Source organism: Sciurus vulgaris (assembly GCF_902686455.1).
Source record: "Sciurus vulgaris genome assembly, chromosome: 8".
NCBI lineage: Eukaryota > Metazoa > Chordata > Mammalia > Rodentia > Sciuridae > Sciurus > Sciurus vulgaris.
This window is the reverse complement of record NC_136468.1, coordinates 147,992,226-148,015,420: the sequence shown is the minus strand read 5'-3', so window position 1 is coordinate 148,015,420 and position 23,195 is coordinate 147,992,226. Positions and strand designations below refer to the sequence as shown.

General features: G+C 53.0%; 1 protein-coding gene across 1 annotated transcript in view; it reads right to left on the bottom strand.

Moving 5' to 3' along the window:
- DNAH10 (dynein axonemal heavy chain 10) overlaps window positions 1-23,195 on the bottom strand; it is a gene marked incomplete at its 3' end in the record, with an annotated part of 138,752 nt that overhangs the window by 92,241 nt on the left and 23,316 nt on the right. Inside the window, exons 12-26 of the mRNA XM_079150513.1 lie at window positions 22,867-23,037; window positions 20,935-21,111; window positions 19,341-19,466; window positions 18,394-18,566; window positions 17,343-17,494; window positions 14,978-15,142; window positions 14,289-14,496; window positions 10,625-10,781; window positions 8,443-8,919; window positions 8,168-8,326; window positions 5,008-5,124; window positions 4,822-4,924; window positions 3,781-3,959; window positions 2,254-2,465; window positions 215-368 (exon numbers count right to left, since the gene is read on the bottom strand). Of these exons, the coding sequence (XP_079006639.1) occupies window positions 215-368; window positions 2,254-2,465; window positions 3,781-3,959; window positions 4,822-4,924; window positions 5,008-5,124; window positions 8,168-8,326; window positions 8,443-8,919; window positions 10,625-10,781; window positions 14,289-14,496; window positions 14,978-15,142; window positions 17,343-17,494; window positions 18,394-18,566; window positions 19,341-19,466; window positions 20,935-21,111; window positions 22,867-23,037 (2,730 nt within the window). The remainder of the gene's footprint in view (window positions 1-214; window positions 369-2,253; window positions 2,466-3,780; window positions 3,960-4,821; window positions 4,925-5,007; window positions 5,125-8,167; window positions 8,327-8,442; window positions 8,920-10,624; window positions 10,782-14,288; window positions 14,497-14,977; window positions 15,143-17,342; window positions 17,495-18,393; window positions 18,567-19,340; window positions 19,467-20,934; window positions 21,112-22,866; window positions 23,038-23,195) is intronic.

The following is a 23,195-nucleotide window of genomic DNA, read 5'->3' as shown; positions in this document are numbered from 1 at the left end:
TGTGAGTGATCTGGTTCTTTTTTGAATCTGCTCAAGAACATCCATCGGAGATAAGTGGGAAGGGAAATGACGGAGGCGGGGAAAGGATGGAGAGTCTGTTTCTAGAACAGATCATTCTGCGTTGCTCAGATGCCGGGCGCAGGAGCGAGCGTGCTGCCTCCCAGAGCCCAGCAGCCTCCCCTCAGCTCCAGGCCGCCCCTGACCGCGGCCCTACCTTCTCGATGGCGACCTCCTTGACCGCCGCTGTGACGATCTCGTTGAGCACATCCGTGTGCTTGTCCAGCTCCATAGCAAACATGTTTTCCAAGGTGAACGTGTCGGTCATTTCAAAAAAGACGCCCGTTTTTTCCATGAGCTCTTTCCAGTGCCTGCAACGCACATCACGTCAAGACCTTTACGCTGCAGAAGTCAGCACCGGACCCCAGCGTTCCCACTGGAGTCAGAGGACAAAGCCTATCCCGAAAGGTCTCGTGAGGACCTTCTGCAACATGCGGACGTCGCTGGACTCACAACCCACCTCCGAGTTTCGCAGAGCCCACTGTCCGTGAGGCCGGGATCCCGCGCCCAGCCAGACACGCCTCCCTAGTCTCCAAGGTGGTCGGAAAACACACCACTACTGATTTTGCAAAACTGCTTCTGCCTCTGTCTCTGGACGGGGTCTCGGCCTCCGCTGAGTCCTTCGGTCCTTTGGCCAACCCGGGGTGGACTCTGAGCCCTGTGCGCAGAGGTTTATGGAGCGCGGAGTCTGCCCAGGCAGTGGGGCTCCCGGCCCGGAATCGAGACCGGCGGTCAACAGCAAGCAGTCCACCCGTGAACCAGCACGTGGCAGATGGTCGCAAGTGCACCCTCGGGAGCCAGGTGACCCCGCAGGGACCACCCAGGCCGCACCCAGCAGGTCACTTGGAGCGACCCAGAGCGCGCAGCATGGTGGAGGGAGGGAGAGGCCCCTGCTGGACAAGACCCCACGGCCGGCCAGGGCGCAGCCAGCTCGGGGCCAGTCCGGCCTGCGTAAGGTCCCCCTTCGGCTGGGCCTGCCCGTGCCTGTGACTCTGTGTACGTGGTGCGGTGAGGTGGCCCGGCCAGCACCAGCCCGCCTGTTATAAAAACCAGAGGCCAGGGAGGAGGGGCGCCTCTGTCCCCACTCCCCCACCTCGCCCAGGAACGGACGCAGCTGGGCACCGGGACCCGGCGGCGGGTTAGGGGGTCGGAAGACTCCACGTCACACGGCGCTGTGTCACCCAGGCACCAGACGACCCCGTCACACCAAGGGGCCAGTCTCAGGTAGCGCGGCCGTGTCTGCACCGACAGTTCAAGGTCACCTTCCAGTCTCCCCGCGCACGCACGGGCCAGGCGACAGGTTTAGGCTAAAAATTTTAAGACTATTCTCATTTAAAAACCTCCTGTCTGTTTCTGGAAGGTGCTTTTAGCTGTCCATTCACCGTGGTGACGTGAGTTCATTTAAGTGAAAAAGAAATGAAAGGACGGAAAGAAAAGCATCAGCCCAGGACAGCACCCGTGACACTCCAGTGACGCCCGGGAACCCCAGGCCTGGCAGCCTGGTGCTGGGACCTTCGGCTAGAAAACGCAGTTTCCAGCCTCCTGGGTGAGAACAGCCTGTGGGCGCAGGTGGGTGCAGAGCCATGTCCCCTGGGTCCGGGCTGCTGCTCTTGCCTATTTGGATACAGGGTCCCACTAAGTTGCTTAGGGCCTCACTAAGTTGCTGAGGCTGGCCTCAACCTTGCGATCCTCCTGCCTCAGCCTCCCGAGTTGCTTCAGTGTATTTTTTTTAAAAGATGAACTATCTCACAAATAAAGGTTTTGTATTGGTTACACGTTTGAAGTGATGGTTTGGATATCTTAATTAAAATGTATCTTTAAAATTAATTTCATTTGTTTCTTCTCATTCATTCTTTTAAGGTAGGCCTAGAAAATTGGGAATCACCTGGGTGAGTCCTGTTATTTCTCTGCTGGGTGGAGCTGACCAAGGCTCCTTGCTTTGTTTTTTGATTTTTGTTTTTAAGCCTCTGAATGAAGCCATCGCAAGGCGCTCTACCCTGATGGGGACTAGTCTTCTAAAAAGACCTTGGCGTTGATAACTTGACAGAAACAATATGGCAGACCTACCTCTCAGGAATTCACAGCCCCACGTCACTGCTGAAACCCGTTCTCCACCATAGGGTCTCAGCAGGGACACGTTCTGAACTAAAAGCCCCTTCCAGGCCTTCCTGCCGACAAACAGGAGACAACACACACCTGTCCCTCAGTGCCTCATGCTTCAGGTCCAGAAGCAAAGGAATCGACTCTTTGAAGGCCTTCATCCTTGCTTCCAAGTGGAAGGCCACGGTCAAGGTGCGGATGTGCCGCGGCAGCTTCCGGAGAGCCTTTAAGAACCCGTCAATCCCCTCCTGGAGAAACTGCACGTTCAAGTTGATCCACAGGGTCTGAGACCACTCTTCTTTGGCAACCTGGAAATGTGCGGGAAACCAGCCTTCAGCCAGACCCTCCGGGAAAGCCGAGGTCGCCTGCCGGCGGGGTGGGGGTCCCAGCTGCGACACGCTCCGCTCTCCTCAGGCAGAGACACCGCGGGCCCGGAGCAACCTCACGCGCCAAGGACCCAGAACAAAACCGAGAGGATTCCCGTTGTCCTCAGCCCTCCCAGGCGAGGATCTGTCTCAGGACGTGCGCCCTCCGGGAACGCGCCTCCCGTCCTGAAGACCAGCGAGAGGCCGGCAGGTGGCTCGGGGGTAGAGCCCGGCCCTGGGGTGCTCAAGCCCTGGGGGCCCCCAGCCCCGAGAAGAAAGGACGAAAGAGAGGACGGAGCCCTGGTCCAAGTGACCGCCAGACCGAGGCTGAGATGGGGACGGGAAGGGTCTGCACTTGGATGCCGTGGAGAGAAGGCTGTTGTCTCCCCGAGGCTGAATGGGAGAAGCACTTTCTTGCACGAATAAAATGTACCGCATGGGCCGTCCGCCTCTGCAGCCCTCCCATCTCGGCCGGACGAGATCCTTGGAGCCGGGAGGTATTTGGCGGGGAACTGTGTGCGTGGGTGACGCGGACATGGGGCCTCCGCCATCTCTGCGGGTCACCTGGCCGTGCGGGTCACTGGGGAAACTGAGGCAACCCGCTTCCCTCCAGAAGCACCTCTGCACACGCGCTCTACCTCTCCCAGTGACGACGGACGACCCTGTCTGTGCCCAGTCGGAGGCCACCTCTTGGGCCCTATCTCTTCCACCAACTCCCCAAGGCTGCTGGACACCGCCAGGCGGTCCTCCCTGCTCCCCTCTCCTCCCTCAGCCCTCTCTCCTGAGAACCGCACCCGTCCACCACGACCTGATGCCATAATTTATCTGACCTTATGCTAAAAACTGGTCCTGACCCCACATGCCCTGCCTCCCTGCTTCTCGGCCTCCTGACAGCTGACCTGCTTGCAAAAGCCATCTGCGCTGGGCATCCCTAACTCCCGCTTCCCGTCTCTCTGTTTTTCATACTTGGCCCAGAAACACCCAGTCCCAGAGCTGCAGAGAGGCCCAGGAGAGAGGCAGGCGCCGCCCGGGTGCCCAGAGCGGTCACTTGGGGACTCGCTGACAGAGCATCACCCTGGGGGCCAGCAGGACCGCTCCTCTCGCCCAGCGGTGCCCAAGACAAAATTGACCCCATCCCACCTGAATGCAGCTGGCCGCCTTGAGTCCGTCCACAAGGCCCCAGGCACGTTCCCGGCGAGGTCCGCGGGGCCTCGTGGACCCAGCCCCCCAGGAGACAGAGCCTTTGGAGGACGCCTACCTTCAGCCCCTCGTAGAGGTCGTAAATCATCCTGAGCCCGCTCATCTCCTTCTGCACCTTGAGCAGCTCTGGGTACATCGTGATGGGAAGGTCGAAGAGCTTCTCGGCGTTGGCCAGCTCCTGGCGGCCCTTCTCATGCTTGGCCATCTCCTTTTCAAAGACGCCCAGGAGTTCCACGCCTGGTAAGTAAACGCGGGGATACGCAACGGGGGGCACTTTAAGGGAGACGAAATGGAAGGAGAAGCCACCAGTGATGTGTGCCTGTTGTCATTTTGCCCACGGGAGCCTCGTGGGAAGAGAAATTCAGAATGAGCGGTTGTTCACTGTGGCGTCCAGGTCCTCGGCCAGGAAATTCTAATCCTTGCACCCCCGAGCATGCCGGAAACGAGGCGGCCACAAGCGGGTCTGAGCTGTCCCTGCCACAGTCCTCTGCCGCCCACTTCAACCCTACTTCACGATCACTGCGCAGCCCATCACTAACCACCCGACCCCACGCCACCTTTCCCAGAGGCCTTTTCCAGCAGCCCCAGACAGATGAGAACTGTTTCTTTTGACTCCCTGGTGGTCTTTGGTCTGTGACAGTCTCATGGGATTCATCGAATTCTGCTTAGAATAAGAACATTCGTATTTCCACCCAGTTGCCCTTTGGGCCAACGGTACTTGAAGGGCGGAGATCAGGTACAGCATGGTCAAGGGTCTCAGTCCAAACAGTGAATGAAAGGGGGGAAAGAGCAGCAAGGACCCTGGAAGGACGTGAGGTGACATCCACCAAGTCAGGGGCTGGTGGTCACAGTGCAGACGCTGCAGCCAGAATCTATGCACCCCTCCAGGAGCAGACCCCGCTCCCCAGCTCTTTTCTTAAGAGTCTCACGTGGTGAGCCTTCGATATTCAATGCATTGAATTAGTCCAGCTTTTCGCATATGAAAAACCATCCAGGAAAAAAGTATTTGAGGGAAACTAGATACCTAAGTCATGGCACAAGTACCATTTACCACACAACAGACCCAACTGGCTCAACACACCCAGGTGGACGATCCTACCTTTGTCAAGGTCTTCACCAACGGAACCAGGGCCTTCACTGTAAAAGCGTCTCGCAAAGTCCTCTATCTGGGATCTGAAGTTCATTATTTCGCTCCGAGTAATCTGAGAAAGGCGAGGTTACATTCACTCAGCCCAATGAACATTCTTCCCCAATATCTTTACGCAGAGTAAGATGTGACAGGTACCTCGGTGAACGTCCTCTTTATACCCCCGAGAGCATGTTCCACATTCACTGAGTCGTTGAAGAGACTGACCCACATGCTCTCGATGTTATCCACCAGTTCCTTCTCTGCATCAGAAGGCTAATTAAACCAAAAAAAAGAGCAAACAATAAACTACCAGTTATTTGGAACTGAAGTGTCTGGTTCAAGCTACTTCCAAGGACTTCTGCTTCTGGTATCACCAGCCTGGGTCATTTGAACCAACCAAAAAAGCTGGTTGGAATATTAAAGTTATGCTTTTGTAAGTAAAATGAAATCAGGACAAAATCATTTTGAAAAATAGATTGCTGGGTGTGTAATCCCAGCTACTCTGGAGGCTGAGGCAGGAGGATCACAAGTTTGAGGCTGGGGAGTGGGGCACAATTCAACAAGACTCTGTCTCAAAGTAAAAATAAAATAAAAATAAAAATGGCCGGGGTTGTAGCTCCGTGGTGGAGTGCCCCTGAGTTCAGTCCCTAGTACCAAAGAAAGACACAAATGAATAAATGGACAGGAAGAGGGAACACAGAGAGATAAGTCCTTCATAAAATGAAGCCCAGCTTCAAATAAACCTAGCCTTTTTTTTTTTTTTTTTTTGCGGTGCTGGGGATTGAACCCAGGGCCTTGTGCTTGCGAGGCAAGCACTCTACTGACTGAGCTATCTCCCCAGCCCTAAACCTAGTTTTTGATTAGAATAAGATCATCTTTGGGTTGCGATGCACCTAGCTATGCTGCCTTTCAGAAGCAAAAAATAAGTCTCCTCTGATGAAATATAACTTCGTCTAAAGCCTCCGATTCTCTCTGCAATCTATCACATACAATGTCCAGAACTCATCAGAAATGCCAAGCTTAAAAGAAAAGGGGCTTAAAATGAAACAGAGACTCACAAGCCACATAAACAGACGGTGATCAGACACAGAATTGAAAATAATTTTATAAAAGGGAGTACAGCAAACTGAAGGCAAAGTGGAGAATTTGGGCATAGAACGGTAAGTCCATTTTAAATGGAAATCCTTGAACTGATCATATGATCAAACAAAGAGCTAAAGGGAAGGGCGGACGAACCAGCAACGCCTCAGACCCGCCAGGCACAAAAGGCGTGGACTAAAGGGGAGGTGAGAGCACTCGGAACGGAGCACAGGAAGAAAAGGCAGAAACGGAAGACAGGACGCGGCGGAGGCCCCGGAGCACCGGAAGAAGGGCGAGAACCCAGAGAAAGGCGCTTCTCTTCCGAAACTAGACATAGGCGTCCACCTGCAAGGTTTAAAGGTGCCACGAAGCCCAATCGGGATTTAAAAACAAAAAGCCTGGTCACATCCCATTACGGTTTCTGAAAACCAAACGCAGAAAAAGATTTCAAAGCAGAAAATGCGTTGGACTGGACGACCTTCAAAGGCAGCAACAAGGTGGACCCATGACATCGCAGGCCCAACGATGGGAGCCGGAGGAGGATGGGATGGTCTTCCACGCACAGAGGACCGAGGAAGCAAACGTTGTTTCAAAACGACTCTTAAACTGTCTGCAAGGGTGTGGAGCAACCGGAACTCTGATATGTGCTGGTGCGAATGTAAATTGGTACCAGCACTTTGGAAAACTGGCAGAAAACAGGTGAGCCAAATGTGCATTCCCAATAACCCAGCAATTCCCTGTCCAGGCTCACAGCTGGTGGAACTGATGTACGTACAAGAGCATGCGGATGTGGTCACAGCAGCAATGCTCACAATATCCCCACGACCTCTAGTGGTACATTCATGCAGTGGAATATTACACAGCAAAGACGATGAACCACCTCCTGTTATGTGCAGTGAGAATGGGGGAATCTTGGAAATATAAACATGAGTGAAAAAGACACCAAAGAGCAGGTGCTTCACCATTCGATTTACGCAGAGCTCAAAAACACAAATAAAATCTCTACTGTTAGAGATCCAGCAGACGCTTCCTTTTCGAGGGGATACTGCCTGGGAGGGAGGCTGGGAGGGGCTCATGGGGTTTTGGCCACGTTGCCTTCTTAACCTGGGTGCTGACCACAGGGCCGCTTGCTGTGAAGACTCATCAGGTTTCACGCCCGCGGTTTGTACAACCCTCCCCAGGTGTGTTACGTGTCCACACAGGCTCAGATTAAAAACATGGTGATCCGATGAGTCTGATGGTCAAAAAAGTGGGAAGAAAATTGAAACAGCCCATACCAGACTGGACACGAAGCGCCACCAAGGCCGGCAGCCGCCGCAGAGCAAATGAGAGAATGTGAACACGCTTACAAAACAAATTTGAAAATTTCGATGAAATAGCACAATTCTTTAAAAAACAAACTCCCAATAAAAGATCAAGAAGAAAAATGAAACCCAGGGAGTCCCATAACCACTTTTAGAAACCGAATCAGGAATCAGGCATCTTCACAAACACAGAAGCTCGTGCGCAGGCTGGGACCGCAGAGCTCCGGTCTCGCAGCGCAGCGGACGGGCCAAAAGCCCAGGGTCCTCACCAGAATGCTCAGAGCGCAAAATCTCATCCACGGGCATTGAAAGGCACCCACATTTAACAACCCTAACAAAGAAAGGCTGAATGATCATGTACCGGTTTCACCTCCCCCACCTCTCATTTCTACATGAGGGCCTTTTATTAAGGAAACTGACACTGAAAAAAAGAGAAAGAAAATAAAAGAAGAAAGGAAAAAGGAGAAGATTGAAATGCTGTGCAGCTACAGGTTGGTATATGAAACTGCCACATATGCTGTGCGAGGTCAAGAGATAACCTCTAGCTGGGCGTGGTAGCACACACCTGTAATCCTGGAGACTCGGGAGGCTGAGGCAGGAGGATCACCAGTTCAAAGCCAGCCTCCACAACTAGAGAGACCCTAAGAAACTTGACGAGACCCTCAAAATAAAATTTAAAAAGGGCTGGGGGTGTGGCTCAGTGGTTAAGCGCCGCTGGGTTCAATCCCTGGTACCAAAAAGAAAAGAAATAACCTCCAAGTGTAAGTCATCCTCAATATCTACAGGGTTGCTTCGCACTGACGATGTATTAATTACTTAGAGTCATCTACCTGGGAACAAATCAGTGGCAGTGTAGCTGAGAAGGAGTTCTGAAAAGGGTCCCAGGAGCCAGCCCGACTGCAAAATGTGTGAGAAAACAGCCGTTGACTTACGAAGATTTTATACATGGCCAGGGTCCGGTAGCGCTCCTGGACGTCCTTGTACCTTAGTTCCATGACTAAAGATTTACTTTTAATTTCCGCAATTGTTGCAAGAACGAACTTGAGATCTTCAAGGGTGCTGGGGCTCTTCTTAAGGTTTTTGGACAGGGACTACGAGAGAAAGTAAGTTCCAAGGACACTGAACAACCAGAAGAGCAGGAACAGTGCCCAGAGAAGCCCGCCCCCACCAAGCGCCGATCCCAGGGAGGCAGCGCCGCAGAGGGTACCTCTATCTCCTCTTGGAGACTCTCCAGCTCCTCCTTAGCCGACTCGTTGAGAAGCCTCCCCAGCGAGTGCACCCAGGACTTGGCGTTTTCCTGCACCGTGCTGGCCAGCGGCCCCAGCTGCAGCCGGATGCAGTGCTCGTCCTTGACCAGGGGGTGGCGCATCACGTCGCCGGCGATCTTGGAGTAGAACTGCAGCTTCTCGTCGTAGGCCACACAAGGAGGTTTCTTGGCAGCAAATTTCTCCATCACAATAGCTTTGTCCAGTTTCCAGAGGGGGCGATAGCGCTTCCACCTCTGCAGGTACTTCATGAGATTGACCAGCAGCCTGTGGACATTTTGGGGGATCATGACAGCTTGCTCGATTATCTGCGGGTTCAGGCAGATGTCATTGTGGAAGCTTATTATAACAACTTCTTCTTCCTCCCCCTTCTGGGGTGGGCACTCTATGCAGCTGCCGTTCATCCATCGCACAAAATTCTGGCAAGATCAGAACCGGGGGAAAGACAAGATTTTAGTATCTGCTCCTCCTCCCATGGACACGTTTGGTGTTCAAGAAGAAGTCTTGCTACTAATGGAAAATCACTTTATTATTAATAAGTTTGCCAGATTGCAAAAATTCCCACCACCCTTTGTTTCTCTCATCAAAAAAAGAATCTGCTTCTCCATCCCGAGTCAGCCCTTGTGACTCCACTTGCTCAGCCACAAGGGGCAGAAGGGGCAAGACCCAGGCAGGGACTCAAGCACTGCAGCCCATGCTCTCCTCTTCTGCAAACTTTGGGAAGAGGGGCCAGTCCCAAGCCAGACATGGGAGAACCTAGGTGACCTGCCCACAGCCCACCAGTCATCACAGCTGGAGTGGCCCCCAAGTGGCAGACAGCCAAGAGTCTATAAGTGAGCATGGCTAAGGCCAGAAGGTTCACTCAACAGAACCCAGCCCAGGAACCTCGAGCTACATAGTGACTGTCTTTAACCTCTAAGACCTGGAGTGGCTTATAGGCGATAAGAGCTAACTGGAGAAGGAACGAACATGACAACTTCTGCTTCCATATTTACAGATAAAGAAACACAAGGCAGTCATGCAAATGGACCGCCCAGCATCCCAGAACAAATCTGCTGATGTGGCATCTTTCTGTTGTTCTGTTCCTCTGTTTCAAGATAAGGTCTTGATATGTGTTGCCCAGGCTGGCCTCAAACTCCTGGGATCCCCAGAGCCTGCCCACCACCCCCAGCTTCCCACATCGCCGGGGCTGCCGGTGTACAAGACTCCTTTTCTTTTAATCAAATGTGATTCATAACAGCAAGCCAGGAATGCATCACACCTACCATCCTGATCCACAGTCACCCATCTGCAAAATAGGGTCCCAGCGGTCACTGCTTCTATTGCCATTGTACTAGCAGCAACACAGGCTCCTGCTTGCCATGACCAAGCCAGACTTCCTCCGCATGTGATCCCCGGACCCTCCCAGCAGCCTCAAGGACATACAGCATCATGAATTCAACATAACACATGGGGCTAATGAGGAAGAAAGGTGAGCTGACAGGAAACAACGTGATTGACAGCCATAATGTTTGACAGAACATCGCTGCAACTTATTTATACCTTGGAAAGGGGTCTCTTTCCCTAAAAAAGACTTAGTGATGTAACATCAAAATACTAGGAAAACTTGTTCAACGGAGGCTTACTAAATTATTAGCACAGAGTGTAAAATATGTGCAATTTATTCATTCATTTCCAAGCACAGTGAAATGAAATGCTCCATTTATGGTATGTAGATTTATCTTCATTCTTAAAAATGCCTGAAACACACCTCACAGAAGAGGAAATACGATTTCAAACAAATATATGAAAAATATGTTCAACATCTCTAGCAATTAGAGAAATGCAAATTAAAACTGCTCTAAGATTTCCTCTCACTCCAGTTAGAAGAGCAATTATCAAGAATACAGGTAACAGCAAATGTTGGTGAGGACGTGGGGAAAAGGCACACTCACACATTGCTGTATTTAAGTGTCACTAAAAGCCGCTGGGAGGTTCCATTCCAGGGATGGCGGGAAATGGCCTACATCTCAGAGGGCTCTGCAGAGGGGGAGCTGGGAGGAAATGGACAGAGGCAGAGCCCACGTCCTCCGCCTCCAGGAGACCCGCCCTCCACAGCGGGCCGACCTGGGCTCCCGCCCTTACCTTGGTGATCTCCACGCAGTTGCGGACGCAGTTCACACACAGCTTGTCGATCTCATTGGCATTGGGGTGAAGGATGATCTCAGGAGCCGTCAGGATGGTCTCCGCTTGGAACAGAGGGACGCTTCCGAGGACTAAAGAATTAAAAGACTGCAGATTCCTAAGAGGGGCGAGGGGAGAAGACTCAGAGCCCACGGGGTGAAACGCACCCCACGCCCAAGCCAACGGAGGCACAGGCGTCGGCTGCAAGGTCCCCCATGAGGACGCTCCCTGCACAGCAGGAACACAGAGACGGGGGCCGGTGGCCCTGCGCATCCCTTTCCATCCTGAACTTACGTGGATGGTGCCCTTCTGGTTGTGGAAATGGCAGTAAGGACCTCCAACGCCCAGCCAGGTTCAGGTAAAGTCAACGCTCCGCCCTCACCCCGTCTGCCACCCGCACTGTCCTTCCTGAGGTCACATCACAACTGACATGCCAGCATGGAACGCTTCTTCAGCCTCCAAATCTGCTTCCCCTCTTCCCCTGGCCAACCCAGTAACCCACACAGCAGCCTCAGAGATTTTTAAAAGACCTTCTCTCTCTGTCTCTGTCTCTGTCTCTCTCCAGAGAAAACACTCCAGAACCCCCGACCCTGGTCATGGCTTTCCAGACTGTGACTGGTCCAGCCCCTCCTGCCTCTCGCTTTGCCCCCGCCCTCATCCCTCCCACTGGCCTTTGGGCTCCCCCGCTCCAGCCTGCTCCCTGACCTCAGGCCCGGGCTGACACGTGGCTTCTCCGTGGCCCTTCTGACCACCCAAATACGGCAGCCCTAGAACGTTATTCTGCTGTGTGTCTTCCTCAGAGAGCACCTCACACGTTCCCTGTGTCTTGCCTCTCCCCGCTGCGAGGATGGAGAAGCTCCAGGAGGACAGAGCCTCATCTGTGACCAGGACTCGGTCCAGCGTCTGGCACACGCCAGGCTCTAATAAGCCTTCGATAAATAAATGAGTGAATGGATGGGTGGATGGATGGATGGATGGATGGATGGATGGATGGATGGATGGATGAATGGATGGATGGATGGATAAATGGATGGATGGATGGATGGATGGATGAATGGATGGGTAGGTGGATGAATGGATGGATGGATGGATAAATGGATGGATGGTTGGATGGATAGGTAGGTGGATGAATGGATGAATGGATGGATAAATGGATGGATGAATGGATGGATGGATGGATGGATAAATGGATAAATGGATGGATAGATAAAAGGATGGATGGGTGGATAAATCGATGGACAGATAGATGGATGGATAGATGGATGGCTAAATGGATGGATAGGTCAACGTACTTACATATGTATGTATGGATAGATGGATGGATGGATAGATAAATGTATTTATGTATGTATATATGGATGGATGGATAAATGGATGGATATATAAATGTATGTAAGTATGTATGGATGGATGAATGGATAGGTAAATGTATTTTTGTATGAATGGACAGATGGATGGATGGATGTATGGATAGATAAATGTATTTATGCATTTATGGATGGATGGATGGATAAAGGATGGATGGATATATAAATGTATGTAAGTATGTATGTATGGATGGATGCATGGACGGATAGATAAATGTATTTATGCATTTATGGATGGATGGATGGATAAAGGATGGATGGCTAGATGGATGGATATATAAATGTATGTAATTATGTGTGGATGGATGGATGTATGGATGGATAGATAAATGTATTTATGCATTTATGGATGGATGGATAAATGAAAGAATGGATGGATGGATGGAAAGGAAACATAGCATACTAGCAATGCAAACACTGTAGAAGGCAGCTCTATATAAGGGGCTGTTTAGGAGTCTAAGAAGCAACAATAAAACATAAATGGAGTACACAGAAAACATTTACTGCCAGATTCGTCTTAGGGAAGTCTGTCGAATGGGGTCCAGAACACAAAGCCACAGGTCTTTCTTGCATTAATGTGTTATCTCAAAGCAGATTTAGCAGCTCGCAGACACAACTGCAGGAGGAGGCTGTCGGCGGTGGTAGATAAATGATTGCCTTGGACTCCGTGGCCGTGGTCAGCTTGACGGCCACATCTGGGGGCCTTCCCAGGGGAAGGTGTAGGACACGCCTGTTTGCGGGCACCTGCTTTTAATGGGGCCAATCCCAGGCCTGGCATGGAATTTATGAGTTCCATAGCTTTGGATTTAGATGCCTGCCAGCCTTGGGTGAAAGAGATACCAGTGTGGCTAAAGGGCCTTGAGGCGCCAGCGGCCCGGAGCAGGAAGAATCCCTGCGCAGGTGATAAGGCGGGAGGCCAAGCGCCCACAGTGTGACTCCCGTTTGTCTTAAGGAGCCCTTCCTAACAATGAAGTCCTTCGACGTGTTCCCCAATAAAATAAAGGTTGGCGGGCTTTCTCTGTTAGGATCAGACCTGTCAGGTCTTTCCTGCCCGTCAAGCCCCTGCTTTAACTATATTTCTTGTGTCCTTTGTCTTTATTTCTTAATACTATTTTTTCAGCCTTTTATTTCCAACCGACCCACACCCCCAATCGGTTAACTGATTCCCTCCCTGGGCAGGTCTTGGAGAAAGGGAGACCCTAAAATCAGTGGAGTAGAATAAGAAAGGAAAACAATGCTAATCAGAGACACTTGTGGTGTGGCACTAGACAGCCTGGGTTCAAATCCTGGCCCCTTCTCTTCCTCACTGCTTGACCCTGGGCAAGTCACTTGGCCTCCCAATATTCCATGTCCTCATCTATAAAATGGGGATGAGAACTGTAAAAAGCAAAGTGCAGGTGAGTTTTCCTGCCTGTGAACTTTAAAAAATAGATGTGAGCAGAGTCAAGAATGAGACTAAGGGGCTGGGGTTGTAGCTCAGTGGTGGAGCGCTTGCCTAGCACGTGTGAGGCACTGGGTTCCATCCTCAGCACCACATAAAAATAAATTAAATAAAATAAAGGTATTGTGTCCATCTACAACAAAAAATATTTAAGAAAAAGAATGGAACTAAGGAAGAAAATCATAAATACCTGTACACTAGCTACATTAGGCTACCGATCTGGTCCTAAGCTTCCTACCAGCCAAGGAGAAAAGGGATAGTGATGGAGCCAACAACTCATCGCGTCCAAGCCATTTATAAACAAAACAAAAATGGAAGAGAAAAACGAAAAAGAAAAACACCCTTTCAGGAAGCGAAGGTCAAACAGGAAACCATGGATCCTTCACAGAGAATAGTGTGTGGAGGGGACATTACCCTGATGTGACCTTGACAGTCACGTGCTGAAGTTCACAGGCCAGTTTCTAGAATGACCCTAAGTGGCCAGCTGGGCACACCAGGCAGTGTGCGGGCCGCCACCGCGGTGACGTCCAGGTGCTCGGCACTAGCTGGCCACAGCTGACCCGCAGGGCATGAGGTGGAAAAGGGGCAGCCGCTGCCTGGTGGAGGCCAGCCTGTACGGCTTCCGACCTGGTGAAGGTCGAGAGGCCTACGGAGGACGCGAGCCAAAGGGAAGGTCACCCTCCTTCCTCAGGGTCTTTTGGCCAGGAGCAGCCTCCAGTCCAGCTGGCACCTGCCCTGCCCCTGCCAGGCCCCTCCAACGGGCAGCTTTTTAACCTGGGACGCGGTTTGCGGAGCGTGCGAGCAGATGGGCACTCACTTCAGGATGAGCCTGATCAGGGCCTCGTAGATCCTGTTCTCCCAGTATTCATAGTAGGAGGCCAGCTTGGGAGCCTTGCCCGTGTTGGTGTGGACGACCAGACCCTCGACCTTGGTCAGCAGCGGCCCGATGGCCAGGTACCACCGGACCATGTGGTCGACGTCTCTGGCCCTTTCCAGCTCGATGTGCTCAAAGAACTCCTTCACACCTGGGAGGGAGACCCCGTCACGGCCGCCCAGGACTCGGGGAAGGAAAGGGGTCAGCGCCCGAGTCAAGACCGGCCCCGAGCAAAAGATCAACGCCGCCACCACGATGCAGGTCCCACGTGCACAGGAGCGCCAGGCACCACGGGTGGCTTTGGTGTCCTTAGGTGACCTTGCTTTTTTTGAACCCCTTGTCGGCTTGTCACTTAGAATACCCATGAACAGGCACAGGTGAGTCCGCAGGGGCACAGGCTACCTATGGTCACCAAGTCACTGACAGGGGCACTACTGATTTCCAGACTTTAGATTTTGTGGGACTATTTGTCTGCACATGAAGCACAGCGAAAGCAGGACACCACTGGGTCCTCCAGGTAAGCACGTGGGACCCGAGGCAGGCCTGGGTCCACCCCCAGAACAGACCCATGTTACTGCCCGACAGGCCTTCACACCCGTCCCACCGCCGGAGAACCAAGAAGCCAGACCCACCTGGGAGATCTTCGTCACTTTTAGGCACCGGGTATTTAAAGAGGTTCACGGACTCGATGTGCGCCAGCCGGGAGGAAATGTCATCGGAGTTCTTGTGAATCTGGTGGACCAGAGACTCGAACTTCCCGATGGCCTGTTGGCACCGGCTGATGTAGTCAGCAATGCCTTCGCAGGAACAGAGAGACGTTTGGCTTCTAGCCCTGCCTGTCACTTCTCGCCCACCAGCGAAGGACTGTGACGTGCGGGCTGATACCCGGCCACGAGAAAGAGCTGCTGGGGACAGCTCCTGGGGCCTGCGAGGGGCAGAGATCCACTCGGCCCCCTGAGGGACCGGACAAGGAGGTCTGCCCAGAATCAACGGAGACCCTCCGGAACGGCTTTACTCCACTTATTTTCTATTAGACCTGAATCAACTTCATTTATATTTATATGTGGACGCGCTTAGCACATTTGCAGGGACATCACGGCCAGGCCTGCCCTGCTCTTGGCACAGCTGAGTCTCTTCCGTGGAGAGAAGGCCCAGGTGGGGCCCGGTGTCCCCACCGCCCACTCCGTGGTCCTGCCTGAGCTCACGAAGCTCAGCAGAGGACAGTGAATGGTAAACTCTGAGGCCAGCACTTAAGATCACACCCCAGAACCCCAAAACCTCCAAAACGGTAGCAGGCGGCACTGGTAAGCACGGAAATGTAACGCTGTAGGGAAAAATGGAAGAAGAACTTTGAGATCTGAGGCCCGTGGGTGACTCTTGAAAATTTTAAACTTCGGCTCCACAAAAGACCGGATGGAGAGAATGGAAGACCACGGGTTGGGGGGCAGGAAGTAAGTGCAAAGCGCACATCCCGGGGGCAGGAAGTAAGTGCAAAGCGCACATCCCGGGGGCAGGAAGTAAGTGCAAAGCGCACATCCCGGGGGCAGGAAGTAAGTGCAAAGCGCACATCCCGCCGGGAGCAGGCGCTGGAACCGGCACAGAACTCTCGGGACCCCACAGAGGGTCCCAGGGACCTGGGGGCCCAGCTTCCACCCAGGACAGCAAAGCCAACAGGGAGGAAAGCAGAAGCTCTCACGAGCAGACGGTCCACCAAGGACACGCAGACGGCAGACAGGCGCAGGGCAGCCGCTCAGCCCACCGCACGGCAGAAATGCCAAGCTCAGCCACAGGAGGCCGCAGGACCCGGGTCGGGTGGCAGGGCAGACGTGACCCTGCCGGCCACTGTGGAGAAGGGGCCCCGGGAGAGCGTGGGGACTGTCAGGAAAGCTACCGAGCCACAGCTGCGCCCCACCCGGCCACCGAGGCGCATTTAGCTGGAGAAGGAAGGTTCCTGTCGCACAAAAGCCTGTGCAGCCACGCGCCCAGTGGCTTTGCGCCCAACAGCCCAAAGAGAAGCAAACCACCGGGGTCCTTCAGAGGAACAGACCGGGATTGGGCCGCAGCCCAACACCATGGGCCAGAAGGAGGACAGGCAGTGGGCACGACACCCTGGCGGGGTCCCCCGGGCGCAGCTGCACAGGAGAGCCACCCGGACAGGGCTGTGTGATTGCATTTCTATCTCACTCTTGACAAACAAATTGACAGCCGTGCTGGAGGATCAGGGCCGGCAGCGTGGAGCAGCGGGCGGGCGGAGGGACCTGGGTTCCACTCCAGTCGCCAGTGGGAAGTCCAGGCCCCAGAGCGTATCAAAGCCCACGTCGGGGGTGAGGTATTTTGATTCTGCAGGATGCCACCTCTGGGGCTGGCTGGGGCTGCGGGGAGCACCGGCCTAGCACGTGTGAGGCCCTGGGTTCCAGCCTCAGCACCACGGGTAAATACATAAATGAAATACAGGCCCATAAATAACTAAAAAAAGAAAAGCGACCTCTGGGTGGAACCAGGTCAAGGGTCCGAGGACCTCTCTGTGTTAATTCTTACAATCAAAAGCGAATCTATGATTCTCTCCCAATTTCAGCTTTAATTTTAAAAAGTAAAGGTTGCCAGGCTGGGGTGCTGGCTCAGTGGTAAGAGCCCTCGCCTAGCACCCGTGAGGCCCTGGGTTCGATCCCCAGCACCACATAAAAGAAAAAAAAAAAAACTAAATAAACAAAATAAAAGTATTGTATCCATCTACAACTAAAAATGCCTTTTTAAAAAAGTAAAGGTCGCCTTATTTTCAGAGGTGAGAGGTCAGTGGATCCCATTTTAACTTCATTCCCAGGGGATTCATTCCAAGTTCCACAAAGAGACTTCTTTTTTTTTTTTTTTTCCATTAACCCTCAAAAGCTATTTAACTGTATCTATAAACATGGAAAAGTCACAATTCACTCAAACGATCTGAGAGAATTAATTTTACATCCCAAAGTCGAAAGGCAGTGAAGAGCTGAGCCCCGTTACCTAGTGAGTTCCAGTTCAGCCTCTTGTAGCCAGATCTGAACACCCGGACCAGCTCCTGCGAGTGGTCATCCAGGAGCGCAGCCTCGGCCTCGTTCAGGGTTCCGAGGAGCACGTGGTAGTGGTCCAGCATGCGCTGGATCCCGTCCGTGTACCTGCGTGTTGCAGGACAGTCAGGGACGCCCAGGAGAAGCTGAATAGCCCAACCACAAGCCACCAAGACCAGGAACCAGTGTCTCTGATCCAGAGACCCACAGAGGACCGGGGCAGTCGCTCAGCATCCGAGCCCTTGCCCAGCATGGACAAGGCCCTGGGTACAACCCAGGGTGGGGGGCAGAAAAGAGCCAGAGAAACTTAAAACAATCCCACTAATTTTACTAACTTTTTAAAATAGTGGTTGCTTTTCCTTAAAAAATGTTATTTGCATTAACACGTAACCGTTTATTCTTGTTCTTTCTAGATGGGGGAGTAAATTCATACTTTAAACACTTCCTGGTTTGGGTTTTGAGGTGGCTGCTGGGGTCTGCATCTAAGAATGGCCAGAGGTGGGAGGCAATGCAGGAATGTTCAGAGGTGACAGAATCAGGAGTCATCAGAGCTACAACCCGTCACTGAATGGACCAGTGGGTGGCACCTGTAGGCAGGCAGGGCATGGCTGGAGGAAGGTCACTGGAGGTGCCCAAGGGGACTATGTCCTGTCCCTGGCCCCTCAAGCACTCTCTCTGTTTCCTGGTTGCCATGAGTTGAGCAGCTTTTCTCCACCCCACCCTTCGCCATGATGTTCTGCCTCACTCGGGCCCAGAGCAACAGAGCCATCGACCCTGCGCTGAGCCTCTGAAACCATGAGCCCAGAAGACATTTTCTCTCCTCTACATGGTTCCGGTCGTGTATTTTGGTTACAGTAATGAAAAGCTGAGTATCACAGTGGTTGATGTTGACAGTTCAAAACCCATAACAATGAAAGTTGGAGGGGAGGGGGTCCTAGGTAGTTTTTAAGAGTATAAAGGGGTCTTGAGACCAATGAGTTTGCTGAAGATTTAAGAGAATTGTTTACCTAAGAAATTTGTCCTCCTGGAGAGCAACGTTTCTGGCCAGTTCAGGGACAGGGAATCCCAGTTGTTCCAGGTACTTGGTTTCATGAATGATCTCCTTGAGGGCTGGAGAGAAGTTGATTGCAAACACAGTCCCCTTTTCCAGGGTGGCTGCCTCCTCATTGGTGGCGGATGACTGTGGAAGAGAGGTTTCATCAGCCCGGGAAGGACGGACAGACGGACCAACACACAGGTTAAACCTGAATTTGAAAAAGGGGACCTTTCTCCCCAGCAGACCAGGGCCCGGGCTGGAACCAGCAGAAGTGTGCGTTTTATTTGGTGAACAGAGTTTTTAAAGAATCTGATTTTGTGGCCAACATTTAAAAATTGGGAAATCACATAAAAATCCAGATTTCTGGCTTCCTTTGAAAAACAGGGAAATCCAATCACATCGATCAGGGTCAGGCTGGCGGTGGGCTGCAGCCGCCCCTAGTGATAGGACTTAAGCAGTCCAGGCTCCTGTCCGTCCCGCCCGGTCCTCTTGACAAAACTTGACAATTTGGGAGAATTTCAGGAACCAAGGACCTAAAACTGACAGGTTCTTCCTACTGGCTGGCTTTTTTTTTTTTTTTTTTTTTTAACTGAGCACTCAATACCCACGGGGCCCAGAGGTCAAGAAAAGACAAATGGCATTTTGTCTTTCTGAAGTTACAAAATGGTCCGCTGCCAGCTATTCCATGCCGGGTTCAAGGACACTTGGCCTGGCTAGTCACGTGTCCCATTTTCCACGCGGGGACTGAGGCTCAGGGTTAAACCGCTTGCCCAGAGCCAGCAGGGCTGCCGACCAGCCGGTTCCCTGACCACAGCATGGGCTGTCTCCCTTCTCCTTCCCCCTGCCCCGGGGCCAGCAAGGGACACCCGGGAGAAGGTGCAACGCGCCCGCCCCGCGCCCAGCGGTGCACGGACGCACCTTGGTGAGCAGACTCTTCTTCATGAGCCCGGGGAGCACCTGCTCCGTGCCCCCCCTCCACTGCTCGTACTGGCGGTCTTCGTAGTCCTTCATCGTCCGGCCCACCTCCAGATACTTCTGCTTCACCTGTCGAGAAATCAGAGCGATTCCAGCGGAAAGAACCTTTCCTCCTCTCTCCCTCTGTCCTCTCTCTCCCTCCTCTCCCTCCTCTCTCTCCCTCCTCTCCCTCCTCTCTCTCCCTCCTCTCTCCTCTCTCTCCCTCCTCTCTCTCTCTCTTTCTCTCTCTCTCTCTCTCCTCTCTCTCTCTCCCTCCTCTCCCTCTCTCCCTCCTCTCCCTCTCTCTCTCTCTCTCTCTATCTCTCTCTCTCTCTCTCTCTCTCTCTTCTCTCTCTGCCCCTCTCTCTCTCTCCCTCTCCCTGCCTGGATCAATGATTTATGACCCGTCTGAGTCGGTATGACTTGACGTCTAGGCTCGATCTCGCAGAGACCATCAACTGCGGCTCCTGAGCTGCGTCTGCCAGGGGCGCACGCACTCAGCATTGCTCTTCACACTTCTGAGGGATCAGAAGAGCAGTGCCCTGTGATGCGCGAACATTCACATAGCCGCAGCCACAAATAAATGCAGCCGTTTTTGTTTTCAGAATCGAGGATGGAGCCCGGGGGTGCTCTACCACGGAGAAACATCTCCGGTCCTTTTTTTTTTTTTTTATTTTGAGACAGGGTCTCACCAAGCTGCCCAGGCTGGCCTCCAACTTGTAGTCCTCCTGCCTCAGCCTCCCACGCTGCTGGGGGCACAGGTGTGCACCACCACGCCCAGTCCCAGAAGTAAGGCTTTATGGAAACAGCCTGTTTGTGTGTCCACACCTCATCTGGGCCTATGCTTGAAACAACATCAGGTTGACTGGTAGCAACACGAATTGTGTGAGCCTCAAGTTCCCAAATTATTTACTGCCTGGATTTTTAAGAAATAGGTTACCGGCCTCTGCTCTGTAATGCACAGAAAGCCGTGGTTTGCTGGGAGGGCCGGTACCAAAAAGGCAGGGGTCATAGGTCAAGTAGGAGAAGCCCTCAGGACCCTGGAACCTGTCCTACGTTTTAAGATGCCATAAAGAAGCCGGGCACAGTGGCCCACGCCTGAGGTCCCAGAGGCTCGGGAGGCTGAGGCAGGAGGACTCCAAGTTCAAAGTCGGCCTCAGCAAAAGTGAGACGCTAAGCAACTCAGCGAGACCCTGTCTCTAAATAAAATCCAAAATAGTGCCGGGGATGTGGCTCGTGGTAAAGCACTTGCCTGGCAGGTGGGATGCCCTGGGTTCGATCCTAAACACCACACATAAATAAATAAAAGAAAAAAAATTTTAAAAGATCCATTGACAACTAAAAATATTGTTTATAAAGTCATCAAAATATATATATATATAAGCTCTAAATCCTGGAGCACAGGAAAGATCCTCTCAGATGTGGGTCTGAGATTAATGTGCTTCTCAGGTGGCCGGCAGCCATGGCGGCCACCAAGACATTGATTCTCCTGAGCCCGGAGGCCTGCCCTGGGAGGGAGCAGCGGGCAGGCGGCCAGGCTACAGGGAGAGCGGCCCACCTCCTGTCCCCGCTCGCTGTCCAGGATCTCCTCCACTTCCTGGAACCTGAGGATGGTGTGCTTGATGCGGTGGAACAGAGACCGCTCCCAGTAGATGGAGCCCGCCACCGGAGGGTGGTTCTTGTGCAGAGGAGGGTTCTCCAGGTTCTGCACGAAGATCTTGTTCACGACGTCGATCTGCAAAGCCGCCCAGGTGCGGTCGGGGTGAGCAAGAAGGTGCAGGGGGAGGAGCACGAGCGGCTCCCCACGCCCCGGCCCGTCCCTGGCTGGGCTGACGGGCTCCCAGGGGCTCCTGAAGCAGACCCGCCCCTGCGCTCGCCCCTCTGGCGGGTGGGACCTCTGGGAACCCCTCCAGCCGTGACGGGGAGGCCACAAAACTAAAAAGCCGCAGCATTCTGGGCTCAGGGCGCCGTTCCATGGCAGAGGGCCTGCCAGGCAGCGCAGGGCTGGGCATTGCGCCTGAGTCACTAGGTGTGGCAGGCAGGACAATGGCCACCTCCAACCCCAGAACCTAGGGCGTGACCAGGCGAGCGGCGTCGCAGACGGTTCGAGGCTGCAGTGGGCGGGCCTCAGGATGGGGAGCTGTCCTGGAGGCCAGCGCAGGCACAAGGCCCCCCAAACAGGCAGGGCCCGGGGTCCCACGGTGGAAGGGCCCGGAGTGGCCGGAAACAGGGCAGAACAAAGCAGTGGACTCTCCCTAGAGGTTCCAGAGGGGAACACAGCCCCCCTGAACCCTGGATGTCAACCCAGGGCGTCAACCCAGGGCCAGGGCGACAGAGGCTGCCTGCGGTTCTCTGAGAGCCACGGCTGATGGCAGGGATCTGCTAAGGGAGCACCTCGGGGGTCCACTGGGCCTTCCCTCCTTGGCCTGACCATTCCGCCTGTTCTCAGTGTATCTTGTGAACAGGATCATCTGCTTGTGCCTGTGTGCACGTGTGTGTGAGCGTGTGTGTGTGTGTTTCTGTGTGTGTGTAAGTGTGCTTCTGCATATGTGTTTGTGTGAGTGTGTTTCTGCATATGTGTTTCTGTGTGTGAGCACATGTGTGTTTGTGTGTGTGACAGCACATGTTTGTGTGTGTGTACTTCTGTGTGTGAGCATGTGTTTCTGCACGTATGTGTGAGCATGTGTGTGTTTCTGTGTGTGAGCATGATTCTGTGTGTGTGAGCGTGTGTTTCTGTATGTGTGTGTTTCTGCATGTGTGTGTTTGTGTGTGTGTGAGCGTGCGTTTCTGCATGTGTGTGTTTCTGTGTGTGTGAGCGTGTGTGTGTTTGTGTGTGTTTGTGTGTGTGAGTGTGTTTCTGCATGTGTTTCTGTGTGTGAGCACGTGTGTGTGTGACAGCACATGTTTGTGTGTGTGTGTACTTCTGTGGGTGAGCGTGTGTTTCTGCATGTATGTGTGAGCATGTGTGTGTTTCTGTGTGTGAGCATGTTTCTGTGTGTGTGTGAGCATGTGTTTCTGCATGTGTGTGTTTCTGTGTGTGTGAGCGTGTGTGTGCATGTTTGTGAGCATGTGTTTCTGTGTGTGTGAGCGTGTGTGTGTGTGTGTGTGTGTGAGCGTGTGTGTTTCTCCCACGTGCGACCGATTCCTTCACAGGCAGCTTTGCCTGTAATCCGTCCCTGCCGTCATCACGCGGGACGCTGAGCACCCGGTGGGTTTTTCTGAACCGACGGTGAGCACGTGGTGGTCCTTGCTGGGATCGGCCCCGCACGGCCATCCCTGCGCTACTTCTGGCTCACTCGGGCCCCACGGGCGGGAGATGACACTGTCCTTGATAAGCTCTTATCTACTTTCTCCGCGGAGTGCGCAGAACCGCGCTGTTGGGGGCAGCTGTCCCTCGTGATGTGCTCACCGGGAAAACCCCACAGTCCCCACACGCATGAGGGAAAGGGCCAGGAGCGTCTGCCACCCGTGCAGCTCCGGGTCCCATTACCTCTTTACAATACTGCGCGAGGATGTCATTGAATTTCATCATCATCTGCCGATTGATAGCCTCCCGGGAGCGGATATGCTTGAATTTCAAGAGCATGTCAAAGGCCGCTTCGGCGGACCGGAGTGTCTTGAAAGATTCATCGATGAAATTTTTTGCTTCTTTCTCAATAACCTGGAATTTAAAGAGGCCATAAAATAGCCCTCAGGCCCCTGTCATTGTTCTGCAAAAACAAAGTGGCAAGAAATGAGGAAGAAAGAGAAATCAGCGGCTGGGAACAGGTCCCCACTGCCCTCCAGGAGGCCGGCGTGGCTGCACACAGCCACTGGTGG